This window comes from Rhododendron vialii, chromosome 7a (assembly GCF_030253575.1).
Source record: "Rhododendron vialii isolate Sample 1 chromosome 7a, ASM3025357v1".
NCBI lineage: Eukaryota > Viridiplantae > Streptophyta > Magnoliopsida > Ericales > Ericaceae > Rhododendron > Rhododendron vialii.
Genome location: NC_080563.1, coordinates 27,295,024 through 27,315,805, shown reverse-complemented (window position 1 = coordinate 27,315,805; position 20,782 = coordinate 27,295,024). Strand labels below are relative to the sequence as shown.

Below are 20,782 nucleotides of genomic sequence, written 5' to 3'. Positions count from 1 at the left end.
ATATCTGTGTTTATACCCGTTTTTGGCACCAGTCCTAGACTAGCGTTGGATGACCATTTAATTAATATTTAATTGAATTGGGCCGAGAAATAAAAATGTTTGGATATAAATTAATGGCCCAAGACAATATAGATCAGGCCCAGTTAATTTTAATCCAATTCGGTAATAGGTTTAATTTGCATGGGCTTCATTAGTGGAATTAATTTGTCAAGCCCATGGCCCACGGTTAGTGATGGGTAGTTCCAGAAGTTCTCTAAAGGAGAGTTGTTGATGGTTACTCCGTAAAAGGCCGACTACATTTTTGTTCAAACTTCTTAAAAGAGGGTGAATATTACCATCTCTCTTATTGGTTGAAATGGTGTGGACTCCACCACGTACCATACAATACACTTTTTGATATGCATAACATCACTTTGTGGTGGGGTCCACATTATTTCAACAAATAGGAAGAAGAGTAATATTCACCATCTTAAGTAAAGGGTGAACAAAACTCAACTCTAAAGGCCATTTAACCAAGTCAAATGGCCCATTACCTATTTACCTGCCACGGAAGAGGAGAACAAGGAAGCCTTTGGCTCAATTGCAAGTAACTACCCACGATTGGAGAAGAACACATGGGCAATTCAAACTAACTGCTAGAAACTGCCAACTTGGTTCGTGGGACACTTGGCATCATCAGGAAAAGGCAGGAAAATACACTTGCATGCAAAAACCGTGGAGATGCTTGGCCTATAAATACAAGTTCACAAGATGGAAAAAGGGTTCTAATATCTCAAAGCCTAGCGCTTATCAAACTCAAACTTTCACCAAAGTTTGTTTTATCTTTACTTTTCCTGCATCCAACTCAATTACTTCATCAAGTAATTTGGGTTTTTACTTTTCCTTATACCTAACTTTATTATTCTAACATAATAAAGTTTGTCTTTCCTTTTACGTTGCTCTTCTTTCCTACACGGTTAGAAAATTACGAAGTCCACAACCGTTGTGGCAAACCAGAAACCACTTGTGATCTTGCCATTAAGATCACACACTTTCGCTCTCACAATTAGAAGTCAGAAAAAGGCATCCAGTCCTTTACATTGGATGCGACAGGTCCTAGCACGCTCGCGCTCAGTCCTTGAACGTTTTTGTGCTAAACACTATGCTATGCTGATTGTCACAGATGGGCGGGAAGACTGCAAGACATTTTTTGGGTAGAATTTTGTTACATCGATAGAGATATCAAAAATGTTTTTTGTTTTTCAGTATCGCAAAGGTTTCTCATAATCTAGTCTATCGGCTCATGCTTGAGCAAATCAAGCCTTATCTACCTTATTGCTAATCCTTATCTAATTTTTTTGAAGGGTTGTAGTGCACCTCAATGCATGGGACCCTTCGAGATCTCACAAATCATGATTTAAACTGCTCATTTTAATAGAAATCATCTAAGACTTTATTTGTAGGAAAAATCACATTGGCCCAATACTAGCCATATCTGACAACATTAGCTTTGAAAAAAATGGATGGTTAGTATGATTTCAAGATGAACTGTAATATAAATTGATCTCAAGCATATAGTGTCAATGTCTGATTAATCTCATTTTTTGTATAAGTAAACTATTTAGTGACATGTCTAAAATGAACGGTCTTGATCATAATGTTAAGATCCTGAAAGGACTCAACCGAAGTGCTACAACCCTGTATTGCATTTGGTGCACTATAGGACCTTTAGAATTTCAACACTTTCTGAGCAACATGGATGTTCAAGAAGTTCAAGAGGTGCGGCACTAGCTAGAAGTTCTCGACTTTCAGTTTCATCATGGTGTTACTTTGTTCTTTTGGGGTTGTATACAAGGGTTTTAACATTTATATCTCCTCAATTATTCAAAGTCTTTTTACTTCATCCCTTTTCTATCAACTCTGTCTATTTAGTCCTTGTACTACAAGATTGTGACAATTAAGGACAATATATATGTAACAACACCACAAAAATGGACGGTAACTGTTCCAGGAGAGCTGCATGTCTGTGTGAAGTGTCAAAAAGAATGCATAATTGGCCTCTCACCTTTATAGAAATACAGGGGAGATGCATTATTTTTTCTACTTTTACACTCAACATACATGGAGAATCAAACCTCCATTAATGTGATTACGAGGAATCAAATTCCCAGGAATTTTATTGAGTGGGAATAAGAATATTATTAATAGGAATGAAATTCCTAGGAATACAATACCTGAAGTAATTTCATTTCAGTGTTTAGATTAATTCAGTAATCTTATGCATGAATCAATTATTTTAAAATTTTATTAAAGTCAATATTTCCTTCTTTTTTTTATTGATTAAAGCCAGAAATCTAAAATTCCCATGGGGTAAGGGAGGGATCAGATGTGATTTCTGGTTAGATGTGTCGTTAGAAATCGCAATCCTATTACTGTCTCTACCAAACATGAGAATCTTGAGAGTGGCATCACATTCATATTCCTGCTCCTTCAAAACGTCAGAATCATGGAAGTATGGTGTCACATTATCATTCCTCCTCATGGTTCGTGCCATCCAAATTGAGCCTAATAGGGAAGAAAAAAGCAGGAAAGAAAGAGGAAAATAAAAAATGGTAACAACTTGATAAAGACAGAGCTCAATGATGGAAAATGATTCATGTAGCTGACCCCAAGTGATTGGGATATAAGGCTCGGTTTGGTTTGGTAGCAACTTGATGAAATTCATGTTTTGTTAATCATTGTTATGAGTTTGACAACTTTGTTAATAAAAATTGGATACTCCCTCCGTCCAGTTTTTAAAGTCCAGTATTTCATTTTCAGTTGTCCATTAATAAGTGTCCATTTTGTAAAATTAGTGGATAAAAGTTGGCACATTTTCCATTTTGCCTTTAAAAATAGATTTCATTTTGAAAAGTTAGTGAGTAAAAGTGTAATGATGATATCTCCATAGAGGGGAAATAGAGAAAGTTGAGGTAAAAGTTGATGTGAAATGTGTAATGATTATGTTTTCTTAATAAGTTAGAGTTACGAAGCGAAACATTTAAAAAAGGGACAGAGGGATGCTGGGAGCGTGTTGCACAGCTATGTGCTGTGCAGCGTGCTGCGCGACCGCCGGTGCCGCTTTGCCGGCATCGGCCCGACGATCGGAGACGTCCACTACGTAGAGCTCGTCGAGTACTATAAGTGTACCAAAAATCAACCCGATCAAATATCATTAAGTGCCTCATCGGAACCCATATAATTTGAGAAGAATGGATTCAGTGGTTTTGATCTAGTGTTTCGTATCCATTAGGATTCATTTTTTTCCAAGTTATATGTAGGGGAAATTGCCAATCAGTGGAAGGAGGGGAAAATATTGCCCATCTCATGGACTAGTTTTTGGAAATTCCTAAGTGATGGGAAGGAGAAATATAATTCCCCATACATGGAAACCAAAACATATATGGACAAAATGACCCCTCCATTCCAATACGTCATCGTTCGTCTCCCAATTTTGGGTTTCCCTCCTTCCCAGTCGCCATCCCCAAACCTGGCAAACCATTTCAAATCAATACAGTGCTCAAGAAGAAGAAGAACGCCATCTCCTCCTTCCTAGGGTTTGCTCACCCTCCATCTTGTCTGTGCTCTCCTCCATCTGAAGATCTGCTCGTCTAGTCTGGAATACACCCTGCTGACACACCCGCCTCTGCTCCTTGCTCCAACGCCCACTCCCACCAAGTTCCCCCATCTCTCTCTCTCCATTTAGAGGTTGGGTTTGGTATATGCAGTAATGGTATATATCATGAGGATGGTGAAGCATTAATATCATTATCGACACGATCGTGACTTGGTTCCACTGAAGGTGCCCACAAAATTACCGATTCTGAGCATGGGTATTAAGCCCGACTCAGTTCTATTTTTTGAGATTGAAGTTCTGAGTCTAAAATAGATACATATTTGTTGATGGCAATCATTTGAGCATTTGAGTGTGTGTGTACAAATCTGTTAACGCACAATGGTGCCGTTCTATTATGATTTTTTTTAACAGCTTCGTTCTATAATGTTAGTAATCACAGATTCACACATCATTTGCAAATGCTTATGTTATTACGAGGTATCTTATATATTATTTCAATTAAATGCAGGTTGAATGAGTATAACACTACCTTGAAGTCCTTGAAGACTCGACGGGATTTAGTTTATTCAAAATTGAGTGAAGTGGTCGTGGCAAAGGTCAGATTTTGTCCCTTGTGAACTTGTAGCCTTCTATCTTGGTATTTTTGTCTAAATATAACAACTGTGAGGTCTCCTACATAAATAGACATTTGATTATGAATCTTACTAAATAATATGAGTACAACACCTTGGGTAGGCTTGCCTTTGAGGCTTTTGTACAGACAATGAGTCATTAAATTGATAGTTTTGAAAAACTTTTATCGTTCTGTTTCATATGCCATACATGTACATATCGGTTTTCTGGGTATGTTTGGAATATAGAGCACGTAAAGGATTTAAAACTGAGGTCATTAGCAAAAAAAATTGCTTGAAGTTTTATCGTTCTATTTCATATGCCATACTTGTACGTATTGGTTTTCTAGGTATGATTTGGAATATAGAGCATGTACAGGATGTAAAACTGAGGTCATTAGGCAAAAAAAATTATGAGTGCTGATGATAAACCACATTTCCAAGCAAAAAAAATTATGAGTACTGATGATAAACCACATTTCCATCCTGGAAGATACATGTGAGTGCAATCATGTTCTAAGGTGGAAAAGTTACTAGTGATAGTTTGGTTTCTTGGGAATCAAGGGACAGCTTCCATCAACTGTCAACTCATCAAGGTTTTGTCCTAGTTACTTTGTGGTTGACTACTGGATCATTTCTCTTCCATTTTTCATAGCAATGTTTTGAGTTAAGTCTGTAAACTATTGCATCCATGTGTTGTCCGACTGCAACAACCATGTCCTCTTTGGTGGTCTTCTATTTCGTTTAACATCCTCAACATGTATTGACCACTCTCCTTGAGGGGGAAATTCAACTTGTGGCCTACTTTATCGGTTTTCTGAGCTTAAATATTTAAGTTCTTGATTATACTTTTACACGGTCTTGGGTGGTACTCAACCCCAAAAGCTAGCCATTGAAGTGAGGGTGCCGTCACGCTTATATTTTGCATATTACTTTGGTACCCAAGTGATGTGGGACGTCGCTTCACACCCTCCCTCACGCCCAGCTTGCTCACTCAGCAGCACCTTCCGCATGTAAGCCAGGGACACACACCCTACCCAACTTTGATACCATGTTACACGGTCTTCGTAGTACTTAACCCCAAAAGCTAGCTATTGAAGTGAGAGTGCCCTCACGCTATTTTGCATATTACTTTGGTACCCAAGCGATGTGAGACTTCGCTTCACAAAACTTACTATTCCCAGACGACGATATTTGTACCATCTTTTGATTCACTTCATTTCCTTGCCTATCCAGAATCCAGTGCAATTGTGTCCTTTATATAGCTATAAAATTTAATTAAACTTCTTTGCCCTTTAGACATATTTCCTTCATCGAGCCGTAATGGTGGTGTCATTTTGGTTCTACATCTGGGAATGCTTATACTTGGTTCCTTCCTCTAGCTTGTGACTAACTTCCTTTTGTCCAGCAAGTCAAATGAACATGTGTAGTGACCTCTAGGAAAAATATGGGAATTTGAGATTATCTTCCACATTCCAAGTCCTTTGAGGGTTTATGCAAGACATTGGTTGTGCACTTATCAAAAACAAAAAAAAAAAGATAAAAGAAGAGACATTGGTTCTCACTGATTCTTCAATCTAAATTTGTTGCTGCTTTAATGACCTGAGATCTATGATCACGGGTACCGGTACACGATACGGGTATGGGAAATGGGAAAACCCAAAAAATGTAGGGTACGGGTACGACGGGGGTATGCCAAATATATATATATATATATATATATATATATATATATATATATACACACGGACAAGGGGGAAGAACATGTGGGTCAGAGTAAAGACAGTGGGAATTGGAGTACTAAAGTTTACTGGGGATATAATGTTACTATTAAAAGAATCAAACAAATGTTACAAAAGAATCAGAAACAAAGGCTATGGTACCTATGGTGAATAGTGACATGAATAGTGACGGATGAATAGTGAATAGTGATGGATGAATAGTAAATTCGTGAGTGAATAGTGATGAATAGTGATGGATGAATAGTGACACGTGAATAGTGTCGGGTGAATAGTGAATAATTGAATAAATTTGAATCTATGAAAGAACAATGAATAAATCAATTATATAATAGCTCTATAATTTTATAGAATAGCTTTACTAGTAATTTGAACAACAAAATTACTGAAATGAATTACTTACTAAAACAATCTGAATTCAATTGCTGAATCAGAAACAGTGCATGGCAGTTTACTGGTTTACAAGGGTTGCTGGAGTATATTGATACTCAGCAATGACTGGGTTTACTACAGAGGATGAGGAACAGGGGAAGTGGTAGGAGAATTTCTCTCTCTAAAATCTCTCTCGTTTTCTCTCCTCTCTTTTTACTCTCCTACTTCAGTCTATTCTATTCTATTCCAGTCTGTGTTGCCTACTGACTTCTCGGATCCTTTTATAGAATAAGGATCAGAGAAATTACAAACATTGAATAGTAGAATCACGTGACTACAGTAAATAAATGAGGTTACTGTTTCTACTTTCGGTGCAGGTGGGACCAAAAGTAGAAATGATTACTTCTTTTGACTGTGACTGTTTCTACTTTTGGTGCTGGTGGGGCCAAAAGTAGAAATAATGACTTTAGGCAAATGGGTCCTGGGCATCTTGGAAAGCTGACCCACATGGATTCCTGTGAGATGTTGCTGTAGCTGACTCTTTAGATGATGTATCATCTTCTTCTTGACTGGCTTGAGCAATTAACTGTTGTGCTAACATTAATAACTGGGAGCACTTGGTTTTTGACTTGGATTTCGAAGGCTTGGAAGAGCTTGGTGTTGGACTTCCAAGTCTAATAGTGGAAAGTGTAGGTGAACTTGGTTGAATCTGAGGAACTTGAACCTGTATAGCTGGAATTTTGACTGGTGTTGGAACTTTGACTGGGAATTCTTCTTTGACTTGATCAATAACTCGTTGATACTTGTATGCATCCCACCATTTTACCAAATACTGGCGATTGACTATCGTGTTATTGATACCATATTTCCATTTGAAGATCCATGGAACTTTGTATTTTGCCATAAATAATAGTAGTACTGGAAATTGACTTGTGTGACTATTGACTAGATACAGAGTGGAAAAGTAAGTGACTTGGTCCATGAGTTCACTGGGTAAGATGTCTGGAATGGCTCCATTTTGGTGCCACCATCGGGAGAACCAAGATGGAATTACTGATTTGAATTTATGATCAAACGAAAAGAACCAGGAGTGAGTAAAAGACTCATTCTCATGGAGGATGACTTTGAACCATGCATCAATATAATCATAATAATTATATTGGATGGGATGATTCGGAAGATCTCTGAGTAGTGATGGGTGGCCCCATTCTTCTAGGCTGACTATGTTGTGAATATAGAGGGAATGGTAAATGACTTTAGTTGGATTGACTCTGTCATTAATGGGTTTTATCAGGATTGACTTGTGGTGAAGAAGGATATCTTTGTAAAAAGAAAGGGTTTTAGCTGGGTGAGCAGGGATGAAATGCCATCCTGGGGGGAAAAAGGCTTTGACTAATTCGACTGGGTTTTGAATATTTTTGTGGGCTGGTTCAATGGAGAAGAGGTTAGTGGTGACTGGTTTGAGAATATATTCTGTAGTTCTTACAGGGTAAGGGAATCTTTGTTGACTAGGTTGAATAGTTTGAGTCGAGGAAAAGGGATCAGCATGAAGGTTTGAATTGGGTGGTGTAATATTGTGACTAGGTATTAGTGCAGAACTGTAACTAGTTTTGGGTACTTGCCCAAGAACTTGGTACCTGTTTCTGCAATCAGTTGGGGGAAGGGCAAGTTGGTTTTTTGTAGTGGAGGTAGGTTTCTTGCTTTTCTCTGCCATGACTGAACTGCAAATGAATTCAATGTTAAATACAATGAATGCTGCTGAGAAAACAATTTTTAATGCTATAAAGTAATTTTATGTTGTGCTAAATAAAAATTCTCTAGTAAGAAAATCTGGAATGGAATTTTGATCTCCTTTAATATATTCGATATCAAAATCAAAAATACTTAAAATTGACTGCCATCTAGCAAAGATTTGTTTACTAGCAATATTTTTAACATCTTTTTCTAAAACATACTTTGCACTTTTGCAATCAATTTTGACTAGGAATTTTTGGTTTAATATATCATCTTGAAATTTTGAAATACATAAAACTAATGATAAAATTTCTTTTTTAATAGTACTGTAATTGCTTTGTGTTTTATTCCATAGACCAGAATGGAATCGGACAATTTGCTCAGGGGAAGTAGGATTGACTTTCTGCAGGAGGATACCACCATATCCTATATCAGAGGCATCAGTTTGAATAATTTTAAAAGAATTGACTGTAGGAATACCTAGACATGGTAATGTTTTTACATATGTTTTGACTTGCTTGACTATGGAGGTGTGTACTGGTGACCAAGGAGGGGGATTATCCCTTAGACGCTCAAATAAAGGCTGACAAGTTTTCCTAAGGTCCTTATAAAATTCAGCTATGTAATTTAGGGATCCTAAAAATCTTTGTAATTGATTTTTGTCAATAATTTCATCCGGAAATTTATCAGCAAATTGAATGGCTCTACTGATTGGTACTATAGTTGATTGGTGAATATCATAACCTAGAAATCTTACTTTTGTTTGGAATAATTTAATCTTGGGAGCAGAAATGACTAATCCATTATGTTTAATAGTTTTTATAAATGATTCTAAATGTTTCCAATGTTCTTCAATTGAGTTAGAAAAGATGAGAACATCATCTATATATACTATAATAAAATGACTGAATTGGTTAAATATTTCATTCATTATATTTTGAAATTCACTGGGAGCATTTTTTAATCCAAAAGGCATTACATTCCATTCATAATGACCAAAGGGGGTAGTAAAAGCTGTCTTATATCTATCATCAGGGTGTAACTGGGTTTGCCAAAATCCGCTTTTTAAATCAAATTTTGAAAAGATTACTGCTTTACTTAATCTATTAATTAAATCTTTTTTATTTGGAATTGGATACCTGATCCATTCTAACACATTGTTTAATGGTTTATAATTTATGACTAACCTAGGTACTCCTCTTTCTTTTTCAGCATTTTTGTTAACATAGAAAGCAGGACATGACCATGGTGATTTACTTTTCCTAATAATATTGTTATTAAGTAAATCATTTATTTCTTTTTTGCAGGTTTCCATAACTTCAGGGTTCATTTGAATAGGCCTTGACTTTGTTGGGATTTGGGCTTCATTAAAGTCCTTTATGTATGGCAGTGTTACTATATGTTTCTTTCTATGCCAAAAAGCACTGGGAAGATTAGAACAAACTTCCTCTTTTAATCTTTTATTAAAATCTTCAATTTGTTGACTAAGTAGTGTATTGGTGAGTTGTTCTTCAATTTTTTTGTATCTAATTTCTTCCTGTAAAAATTTTAATTGGTTCATTTTTTGACTTACTTTATAAGTAGATGGTAATGTTAATTGTTTCAATTTTCTTTGTTCTGGTGGTGTTAAGAATTTGAACATTACTTGTTGACCAAAAGGTTTAGTAGAAATTCCTTCTTCAGTAGTTATAAAAGGATAAAGTAAATAGATAAAAGGGGTGCCTAGAATTACTTTGTCAGATAAATCTTGAACTAGGACAAAAGAAGTCCTAAAACAAATTTTGTCTTGACAAACATGGACTTTGGGCAACTTGTAATTAATTACCATTTTACTACCGTTAGCAGAAGTCAATTGTTCTGTTGTTTTGTGATAGTACATGGTAGGTATTATACCTTCTTGAATACAATTTAAGTCTGCTCCTGAATCAATGAGGGCAGGGATTTCAATTTGATAATCATGGATTACTAATTTTACTTTGGCATACCATTGTTGGTAGTATTCTTGTTGATCAGATGTTTGGTAATTTTTAGGAATTGTAGCAATTTCTTTACCAAATTGAGATTTATTTAGTTTGGTAATATCTTTTTTAATAAGATTAGCTTCCTGCTTTAAATCTTGCAAAGTGACCTCAGTGTGGACTTTGTTTAATCTTTTACCAGAATTTTCTAACAATGTAATTGAATGAGATTTTTGAAGTAAAATTTGCTTAAGGCGAATAATATAATTTTGCTTTAACTCTGAATCATCTATTTTACTAATTAGGTCAATTAATAATTCTTCTTCTGGTAAGGTTTTGGTGATTACGTTTAATTTTTTAAATTCCTCAATTTCCAATTTACTACTGTTAGATAGTGGGGTATCACTAATGGTGATTGGATCTAGAGGAGGGTGTCCTGTGGTTATAACAGGCTGGTCTGACTTATTCCTTTTCACCTTTTTAATAGTATTGACTTTTTTGTAATAATTTTCTAAGTAGTCGAAAAAATAAATTTCAGTTCCGGATTCTTCCATAAATGCTTCCCAATGAGCTAAAATTTTATCATGTTTACTAGATGTATATTTAGCAAAATAATTTTTTCTTTTTTGTTTATTTTCTTTTGACTTAAATTCAGAATATAATTTGTACAAATTTATTTCAAAAGGTTTATTTAAAACTAATAAAGTTGGATCAGTGGGTTCTTCAAAATCTGTTTGAGTTGGAGACCCTTGAAAGGTGTCTTCATCCTCAAATTTTGACTGTGTAGAATAACAAGGTTTACTAATTTGTGAACTTGATTCAACACCTTTTAATCTAATACTGGGATCAATTAAATTTTTGTCCTTCCTAGGCAAAGTAGTTGAACTATTTGACCTATCCATAGCTATTGAGCTATTGGATCGACTTAATTCTCTGATTCTCAGAGGAGGGTTTACTCTTTGTTGATCAAAACTTATCCTGACTGTACCATCTAAGTATTGTTGAATATAGTCTAGATCAATTATGTCATTTTGGAGTTTCTGTGGGAAACTCTCATTTTCACTAAGCCAACTGGTAGGTAACTGGATATCATTCCAGGAAATGGTTTTGGGTACTTGTACATTAGCATTTGTGCTACCTTGTATAAGTACAGTTTTATCTTTGGGACTTTTGACTAATGCATGAATATTTAAATTAGTTTTCATACATTTATAGTAAATACGGTAAATTAATGCAATTGACTGACTACCTTCAAGCATTTGAGTGATTGCTCCGGCAGTTTGAATATTTAAAGTTAATGCTTTCAAAATATTTTTATCTTTTAAACTAAGGGGTAAATCGGGGTAACAGTTAAAATAAACTGGACCATTATGTAGACTTGACTTCATTAATCCTAGGAGACTATCACTATAGACTGTGAATCTACTATCTCTTAAAGATAATAAAACTGAGGAATTTAATCCTCTTCTTGTTAATGGTTTAATTGCAACTTGTATTAATCCTACATGAATATAATTATATCCTCGTTCAAGGTGACGTTTGACTGATTGTTGACTAAGGAGAGAGCATCTCTCTTCTTGTTTAGTAATGGCATAAACATGTTCAGCAGTTTTAGTAACTTGATCAGTACGAAAAGCATCATCTAAAAAACTTGATTTATAAATTTCTTTTACTGGGATTTTAGGTATATTCCAATTTCCTAATCCTGTATCTAAATCTTGATACTCATGTTCTTCTTGGTTGACTATGTCCGCTAACTCAGATAGAGAAGCCATTGAAGAATTGGTTGAAGAACTACACCTAAATAATCTATTCATTGTTTTTAATCCTACAGACTTTTCTTTTAGTATTTTAACCCTAAAGATTTCTTAATTAATATTTTAATCCTAAATTGTCATGATAAACACATACCCCAATTGACACATACCCCAAGTTTTTTCCCAACCCCTCACTGCCCTACCCTGGGACTTACTCACGGGGACTTTTACCGATTACCTAAGGTGGTCTTTTGCAAGGTGGTCGACCGATGACAACCGAACTAAAATACTAACTAAAATTTCAGCAGGACTAAAAGACTAAATGAAAATTAAGTAGGAGTAAATACAACTTACAGATTACTTGAGTTTAATTCTTCAACTATATCCTACTTGGCTCTGATACCATTAGGGGGCGGAAGCACGGATATATATATATATATATATATATATATATATATATATATATATATATATATATATATATATATATATATATATATATATATATATATATAGAGGAATTTTCAAGTGAGGGATCCCTCATTTTGTTAAAATGAGGGACTTTCATTTTCCGATCAAATTTTGAAAATCCGAACCGTTCAATGTGTGCAGAACGTAATTTTAAGGGTCCCCGCGAGAAATCAGCAAAAAAAATGACCGGGAAGGGCGTCATCGGAGCAGTTTTTTTTAACCGTTCAATGAAAACTGCTCGGATGAAGCCCTTCCCGGTCATTTTTTTTGCTGATTTCTCACGAGGATCCTTAAAATCACGTTCTGATCACTTTGAGCGGCTCGGATCATCAAAATTCAATCGGGAAGGAGAGTCCCTCATTTTATTAAAATGAGGGATCCCTCACCGGAACCTAACTCTCTCTCTCTCTCTCTCTCTCTCTCTCTCTATATATATATATATATATATATATTTTCTATTTTTTATTGCATGAAATGAAATATAAACCCATTTTACCAACAAAAAGCAAAATCAGTACAAATATACATATCTACTGCATATCTAATAGTATTCAACATTTCAGATACATATATACATATATATTACACATGCATATATTCGTACATATATATGCCTTGGTCCAAACGAACTATCCCCCTTTCATACAATTAGTGACAGAACACTTCTTTAATAGCTTTCACTTTAGAGGACACAATGAAGCCCAAAAATAGCTTTCACTTTACTTGGGTCAACCTCCACTCCTTTAGAGGACACAATGAAGCCCAAAAATACAACCCATGGACTCATGCATGCAAAACACTTCTTTAAGTTCGTGCAGAGTTTCTCTTGACGGAAAAGCCTCAAAACTTGTTCAAGATGAAAGATATGTTCCTCATTGGTCTTGCTATATATTAGAATATCATCGAAATAAACAACCAGGAAGTGACCAATGAAAGGTTGTAATACTTGCGCTATAAAGCGCATGAATGTACTTGGGGCATTTGTAAGACCAAATGGCATGACTAGCCACTCATAGAGGCCATCCTTGGTCTTGAAAGCTATCTTCTATTCATCTCCTGTCCTTATGCGTAGTTGATGGTAGCCACTTTTCAAATCAATCTTTGTCAATATAGAAGACCCACCCAGCATGTCCAACATATCATCAAGCCTTGGGATAGGGAACTGGTACTTGATTGTAATCTTGTTTATAGCATGGCTATCTACGCACATGCGCCAGCTGCCATCTTTCTTTGATGTGAGCAAAGCTGGAACAGCACAATGGCTTAAACTCTCACGAATAAACCCCTTGGACAGAAGCTCATCTACCTGTCTTTTAAGCTTTTTTAAGCTCTGCATGTTTACTTGGATTCATGCGATAGGCCGGAAGATTAGGCAATTGCGATCCTGGAATGACATCTATTGCATGCTGGACATTGCGCATGGGAAGTAATTCATTTGGGAGCTCTTTAGGTGCAACATCAGAAAAATGGGACAGTAACTCAGCCACTTCTGATGGTAATTCAGAGGCTGTTGTAGCAACTGATTCTGATACTTCTTTTACCACCACGGCATATATAACTCCCAGTTCCATACTCTCTATTTGAAAACACTTCTTGGTGAAAATGTGGATAGATTTAGGCTTATTTTCAGCAACACCCTTTGGCTTCTTGTATTTTTCCATTTCAGCTGTATTCATTGCCTTCAAAACGATCTCCTTGTTTTTTAATGAAAAAGCATATGTGTTCTCTTTCCCACAATGATGCACATCTCTATCATAAAGCCATGGTCTCCTAAGAAGGATATGTGTCACATTCATGGGATCCCTTGTGGTTGTTTAGTAATGTCCAATTATTTATTCAGATATTCAAAGACTACATTTTGAATGCTCTATTGATCTAGCTGCTCAAAATAGTTTGAATGATTAAAGTTTTGTTATTTTTGCGCTGTATGAAGGATGACAACTGGAAAGAAGCGACTGCGAGTTGAAAAAGGGTCAAAGGCAAGAGTAGAAGGGTCAAAGGCAGGAGAGGGAAGTACCCACAACAATCCTTATCTGTTTTTCTTGTACGTATTTATATGACGAATATAGTTACTTTGTTAATGTGTTTACTTCCATTTTTTATTGATTGTGTTGTAATCCCTTTTTAAAATTTCCAACTACAGTGACGCTTATCTTAAAAAAGCCAAAGCTGCCAATAAGAGTCCAAGGTTTATAATTGCAAAGGTTAGAGTTAATGCGGTTGTAGTTCGTATGGTTATTCGGTAAACTGTAGTGCATGGTCGTGTTAACACAAATTTTTGTCTCCACACTATCTAGTATACCAAACTAGCTGCGGAAATATGGAATAACATGTCTGATGCGGAAAAAGCGCCATTCGTGGACATGGCGAAAGAAAGAAAAGCCCGCATTAAAAAGTATATTCCGAAGGAAAAAAAGAAAAATGCGGCAGTATGGTTTCAGTTATTATTGTTGTTTTTGATATAGTTAATCTTTATGTTAACGTATCATGTGTGTAACAATGATGGGTTGTATTAAATCGTAAACCCTTTATATGTGTAGCCGGTGCTCACCGTTGAAGTTGGTCAAAGTAAATGAGGCATTGACCAAATCCCAACAAGATGCTGTTCAAGGAGTGGGTTTTGATTCAATGCTTCAATTGAAGTGTCGAATGTTGAACCATGATTTTATAAGTCGGTTAGTTAAGCATTTCAACCCTGTCACCAAGAGCTTGGAGTTTGGGAGGGTGAGGGTTTATACAATCACGCCTGATGATGTTCGAAGGGCGCTAGGGCTATCTTGTGGAACGATACCAGTTCCGACGGACTGTCAAGACCCCCACTTTGAACACATTAGGAAGATGTTTGGGACAAAAAAAAAATCGTTGAAGAGAGGAGTGACATTTGCGATGATGCAACAAGTATTCAATGAAAAGAAAGCTGACGTGAAGTTCCAGATGTCGTACGTGTTGTTTGTGCTTTCTTGTTTCTTGTGTCCAACCACGAAGGATGTGGCCGCCACAAAATTTTACCCGGCAGTGCACAATTTATTGCAAACTCCAACATATGCGTGGGCAGAATTTGTGCTTGATTGGTTGGCGAATGAAATTGCGAAGTACAAGAAGAGAAGTGGCAAGGTTGTTGGTGGTAAGAAGGATTGCGTTGGCGTTGCTGGTTGTGTGTTACTTCTAATGGTAAGTACATCAACATGCTTTTTTTGCATTTCAATTGTTTGCTATAAAATTCGTCTGTACTCTATTGTGAGTCATAATATTTTTTTTGTTGCAGCTTATATATTTTGACAAACAGCCAATGGGTATGAAGGTTGGGAGTGAAGGTGAACCCCTTATTCAGTCATGGACGACAAAGTTAATAAAAGAACGTATTGCAAAGGAGAAGACGTTGGAGTTGGTAGATCCAATTTCTGAGCGATTCCCTGAGGCTTCTTATCGGCATCCGGTGAGGAAACTTAATTTCGTTGCCGATATACAATTGGACCATTTATGTCATTTAAATTCATAACATTACTCGTTAACCTTATGTGCAGTTCTCAATTGCTACCTTTCATGATTTGAAGAAATATTTCGTCAAGCAAATGCAACTTATCGATGTCATGGACGGCGCCTTGATGGGTGATTTTCCTGAAACATGCACAAAAAGTCCGTCAAAGAGGAAGGCCTCCACCAAGAGAAAAAATCGAAATGAAGATGATGTCGAGATGGGTGATATACATATGGATGTGGAGGACTTTCCTTCAACCTCCACTGTCAATCCGAAGAAGGTTAGGCATGGGGTTGACGTGGAGGACATGGATGACAGCCGTATGAGTGGCCTTTTGTTTGCCCAAGAAATGCCGTTGTACTCTCCGGATCATGTCATGGGGGATGTTGTACAACATGCGCAACATGTAGAGCTACAAGAAAAAATTGTGGTGGAAAAAGAAGAAGGTCACAAATAAGGTAAAGAACAAGAGGAGGAGGAAGAAGAAGCAGAAGAACAAGAAGAAGATGATGAAGAAGAAGAAGAAGAAGATGAAGAAGATGACGAAGAAGAAGAAGAAGAAGAAGAAGAAGAAGAGGATGATGAACATGAAGGAGAAGGAGAAGGAGATCAAGAGATTGAAAAAGAAGAACAAGTCCCATTGACTTCGCCATTGAACAAAGGGCCGCGTACACGTGTTCAGAAAAGTAAGTCCGTAACCCGACCATCGATGAAACGGGTACGAGGACTTTGAAACCAAGTAAAGCGACAAGAACGCCGTATGTGGCTCCACCGGAGGTCAAACTATCAAAGCTTATAAAACAAGAAACTCAAGTGTAGGCGTATGTGATGCAACCACCAAAGAAAACAGGAGAAGAGTATGACTACTAACTCCTACATTCTAAAAGTACTCTCCTGTGATTTTCAATTTGGTCATAACTATGCGATAATTAAAGAAGTTGGTACTTGCAGGGACTATGTTGTTAAAATAGGCGGCGGGAAGATCCATTTATCGCATGATATGTTACACGAAGTGTTCAAACCAAGGGGTCATATGTCCACTATGGTAATTTATAGTACATTGCACAAATTTATCTACAATTTCATGAATTATGAATTGCAAGTGTTCCTTACATATTCAGTCTTCATTACTTCACTTACATTGAAGCTTATATTGATGTCCCATTTTGTCTTTCTTGGAATGGCTTTTCAGGTGATGATGACGATGACCGAATGGTTGATGAAACAAGAAAAGGCGAAGGCCCTAATCAAAGACGGGGTCCCTCGTCCGACACGACACATGTTCTCAAGTTCTTTTGTGGTAATTTAAAATATGTGTAATTTGAAATTCCTTACTCGTTCGGCTACTTTTTTTATAGTGGTGCTAATTTATATTTTTCTTCCATTTCATCCCGCTGTAGAACAATTTGTTGAATTTCGATAAAGTACAAGATCAGAAGGTCATTGAAGATCCAGTTGATGCAAACATTTTGGGATACGATGTCGCAATGTGCAATGTGGCAAGTTTTACAGTCTACTTTTTGTCAAACTATCATTGTCCTGTATTTGTCCACCATGCTTGGGTCCCGATAATACTTATTTGCAATTCCTTGTGGCTTTATGCAGCTGTTTCTACCGGTGTTGTTGACTGATATTGAACATTGGTATTGTGTTGTTGTCAACTTGGTGGATAAGCGGATTGAAGTTCTTGACTCAATGGTGTTAAAAACTACCAATAAGAAGGTAGCTACTGTTACAGTGGTAAGCACAGGCCAGACATGTTTGTTGATTATTCATTTTCTTTTCGCATGGTCATTTAAGTGTCAACGTATTGAGTTGTAATGTACTTGTTTTGTTGGAGTGAGTCAGGTTGGGATGTTGTTCAACGTATTGAGTCGGACTCGGACAAGGCAACTACATACCCCATGGATTGACTGGGATGTGCATGAACCAGAAGTCCCACAACAATCGAACACGTGAGTGGTTACTTATACTACAGCGACTCTAATGTCGACATAATGCATGCATGATTATGAACTGCATTTCCTTGGATGCAGGCACGATTGTGGATTTTATACTTTAAATTTCATGGAGCATTGGACGGGGGGCCGGATGAATACATGAGAACTTAAGGTAAGAAACGTTTGCCCAAATACTTGCTTGAAGTTGCCTATGCATAGAACGTTAGGAGCACTAGAAACTTAGACATGTGGTTGCATTATAGGATCATGCGGGAGCTGATGCTATTGATGTGCGCAAGAGGCTGCTAGTACGGTTGCTGTTAAGCCCGCACAACCAGTTGCGAGATGTGGTTCTTACAAAATTGGTGAAGCGAACTGAATTTGGTGATGCTTAATTTTGCATAGTAGATGATTTTACGTAAGTATGGGGTAAGGGTAACTAAGAAGTTTGAGGGTTCCAATGTTTGTAACAACTTTGTAATGGTACTTTTAATTATCGTACGTACTTTCAATTATGGTGCTTGTTGGCATGTAATGGTACTTTTAATTATCCCATATATGGCAAATATGGTTAAGTAACTAGTCTTTTTGTTGAATGATAGACAATGGGTGACTAAGTACCCCTTAGAGGGCAATGATGAAATCATTATAATGTTAAATGAAGATAGTGCCTTGGCAGGGTAACTTTTTATGTTGCAGCCAAGAGTACCTTTTATGCTTTTCGTAGTACATTTCTGACCCCAATAACTGATTTACCCTCGTGTGTGTGTGTGTGTGAGCAAACTGTTTGTACAAGTGTATAAAGTGCAGGTGTGTGTGTTTTGCAGCAGGTTTTAAGTTGTATGAGTGAGTGTGTTGAGCTATGAAGGGGTGTGTTAGGCGTAGGTTTAATGTGTGTGTAGGTATGTGTGATCCAACAGGTGTGTGCTTCCGTTGCAGTGAGTTTTGAGGGGTGTGTGCGGCTGTTTTTCTGTTGAAATTGCTGCTACTTTTTTGTTGTTTCTGAGGTGTTTTGAGGGCTGGTTTTCTGCTTTTGCTGCTGTTCAAATTGTTGCTGTGATCCAACAGGTGTGTTCATGAACAGGTGTATTTGTGGTTTGGCCCATCCAAGAGGTTTTTTTGGTGGAACTGACTGCTGTGTGTGAAGTATGTTTTTGGTTAAAAAATTCAAAGTTTGCATGCAGTTTTGGTTCCTAACTGTATCCAAGATTGTGCTTGCAGCACCAATCGGCCTTTTTTCCCATATTTTTCTAGCTATGATGATAAATTTATTCAACACACATTGAGGACTTAGGCGGGGCAACATTAGAAGGTCAAATTGGCATCGCATGATATGCAGCCTACTAGTCCTTCAAAAAGTGTATTAATCTTACAAATTATCTGAGCCAAATGTCCATTGGCTCAGATAATTGGATCTCCAATAACATTGTAAATGTCCCTTGTAAATAAAGTCCGTTATGTATATTGTGTATCTGCCGTTAAGTAATGAGACATTGGATCTCCGATAACATTATATACTTGTGTGTTGGTCCATACGATCCGATATTGCCCAATATATAATTGTATCATCGATATGATTACAAAATGTCTACATTGGAGCATTGTATCCCTCTCCCACGAAATCATGAACAAGGGTTCTGTCCAGTTTCATCTCTAAAGGTATTGAATAATTTCTCTACCCACAAGGCTCAGCCGCCTCAAACCCAATTTGAATTGTCATCCAAATTCGTTGTTATTTATTTGTTCTACCTTTTTTTTAATAAATAACAACTAGATGAACCAATTAGATGAGGACAGCAAATTACAAGCCAACAAAAATCAATCACTTAAATGAAACACCACCCCCCCCCCCCAAAAAAAAAAAAAGAAGAAAAGAAACAAAGGACATTTGGAACTGAGGTTATCACTTTTTGACTAACATTATGACATTAATTAATTATATATAGTTTGGCAATGAAAGTACCAAATGTACTATGGAGTTCAGAACCTCAACTACCATTCTCCGAGAAAGTTAGAGCAAGTATCAATTACTGAAAGAGTATATTATATTTTCAACAAGACTACAACTTCGAATCATAGAGAGCATTTTTTTCTTTATATAAGTCTGGAGTATGGCATATTATGTGTGACCCACCCCATATTCCACCAGGCCTTTTTGAAAGGGGCCCACCTAAGAAGCCTAGCGAATCTTGTCAGAAATCTACCACCAATATATCTTGACATGCTGTATGGAGTTCAACACCTCAATTACCATGGTTCGACGTTTGACTACCGTTCTCCGAGGTAGTAAGAGCAAGTAAAGACTGTGACAAGACAATACGCGTCAGTCGTTCGCAAGTGGAGTGACATAACTTTCCCAGCCACCGATCGACTTCCCAATCTTTTCATTCTACTACTGGATGAGTAATCGGGTTTGAAAACCCACCCCATCTAACTCAACGACAGTTTGCTCCAAACGGAGGGAAACAAGAAGAACATAAACAGCACTATCGTGACAGATAGACAATGTCATATAATAATGTAGATGGCCACTTTAGTGGTTTTTTGTAAGACTGCCCATACATAAGAAGAACATGAGAACAACACACCTTTGTAAAGGAAGACCATTTTTGAACTTTGTCTTCTGGTCGCATGTTAGTGGGTTTGTGAACAATTCAAACCAACTACATCTTTGTAGTGGTTTTTTTGTGATGACACTGAAATGGGGGAAGTTTCTGACTATGTTAATATGAGGTACAACTTGATGGTATTAAATGCCATGAGAATGGGAATTTAGTAGTCCACATCTAACTTTCTCCCAGGTCATCATACATCAATGAAGACCATATAATGTATTGATTACGAGAATATGTTGTGTTGACTTTAAGGACCGTGGAAAGTTAAGTGCGCGAACTTCCATTCAACCTCAACCAACTTATTCGAAAATTCCAAAAGACCGAACTTAGTAATCTAAGACAATTACATCAAATATCTGTGTACACCATATAATTAATGGAGTTTAATGCAGTAACAAGACATTTGTTGCATACAAAATTGATTTCATCTGCCTTAAAATGGCCCAAATAATTTACAACCTTAAGATGGACATAATCTCGATCACATAGGTCCGTCAATCAAACTTGTGTAA

General features: G+C 36.7%; 3 protein-coding genes across 3 annotated transcripts in view; all 3 read left to right on the top strand.

The window, feature by feature from the left end:
• The window catches only part of LOC131333577 (uncharacterized), an 84,707-nt gene extending 69,931 nt beyond the window's left edge, over positions 1 to 14,776 (top strand). The window contains exons 2-4 of the mRNA XM_058368164.1: positions 14,171 to 14,281; positions 14,381 to 14,441; positions 14,535 to 14,776. Of these exons, the coding sequence (XP_058224147.1) occupies positions 14,171 to 14,281; positions 14,381 to 14,441; positions 14,535 to 14,702 (340 nt within the window). The 3' untranslated portion in view covers positions 14,703 to 14,776. The remainder of the gene's footprint in view (positions 1 to 14,170; positions 14,282 to 14,380; positions 14,442 to 14,534) is intronic.
• On the top strand, positions 14,770 to 16,172 carry LOC131332849 (uncharacterized). Its single transcript, XM_058367157.1, has 3 exons — positions 14,770 to 15,408; positions 15,503 to 15,673; positions 15,762 to 16,172. The coding sequence occupies exons 1-3, from the start codon at positions 14,770 to 14,772 to the stop codon at positions 16,170 to 16,172; spliced, it is 1,221 nt and encodes a 406-aa protein (XP_058223140.1).
• A 522-nt stretch (positions 16,173 to 16,694) lies between these two features.
• On the top strand, positions 16,695 to 17,487 carry LOC131334428 (uncharacterized). The gene is made up of 3 exons (XM_058369435.1): positions 16,695 to 16,760; positions 16,908 to 17,015; positions 17,116 to 17,487. Exons 1-3 carry the CDS (start codon positions 16,716 to 16,718, stop codon positions 17,344 to 17,346), a joined length of 384 nt encoding a protein of 127 aa, XP_058225418.1. The 5' UTR covers positions 16,695 to 16,715; the 3' UTR covers positions 17,347 to 17,487.
• Positions 17,488 to 20,782: the final 3,295 nt, after the last annotated feature.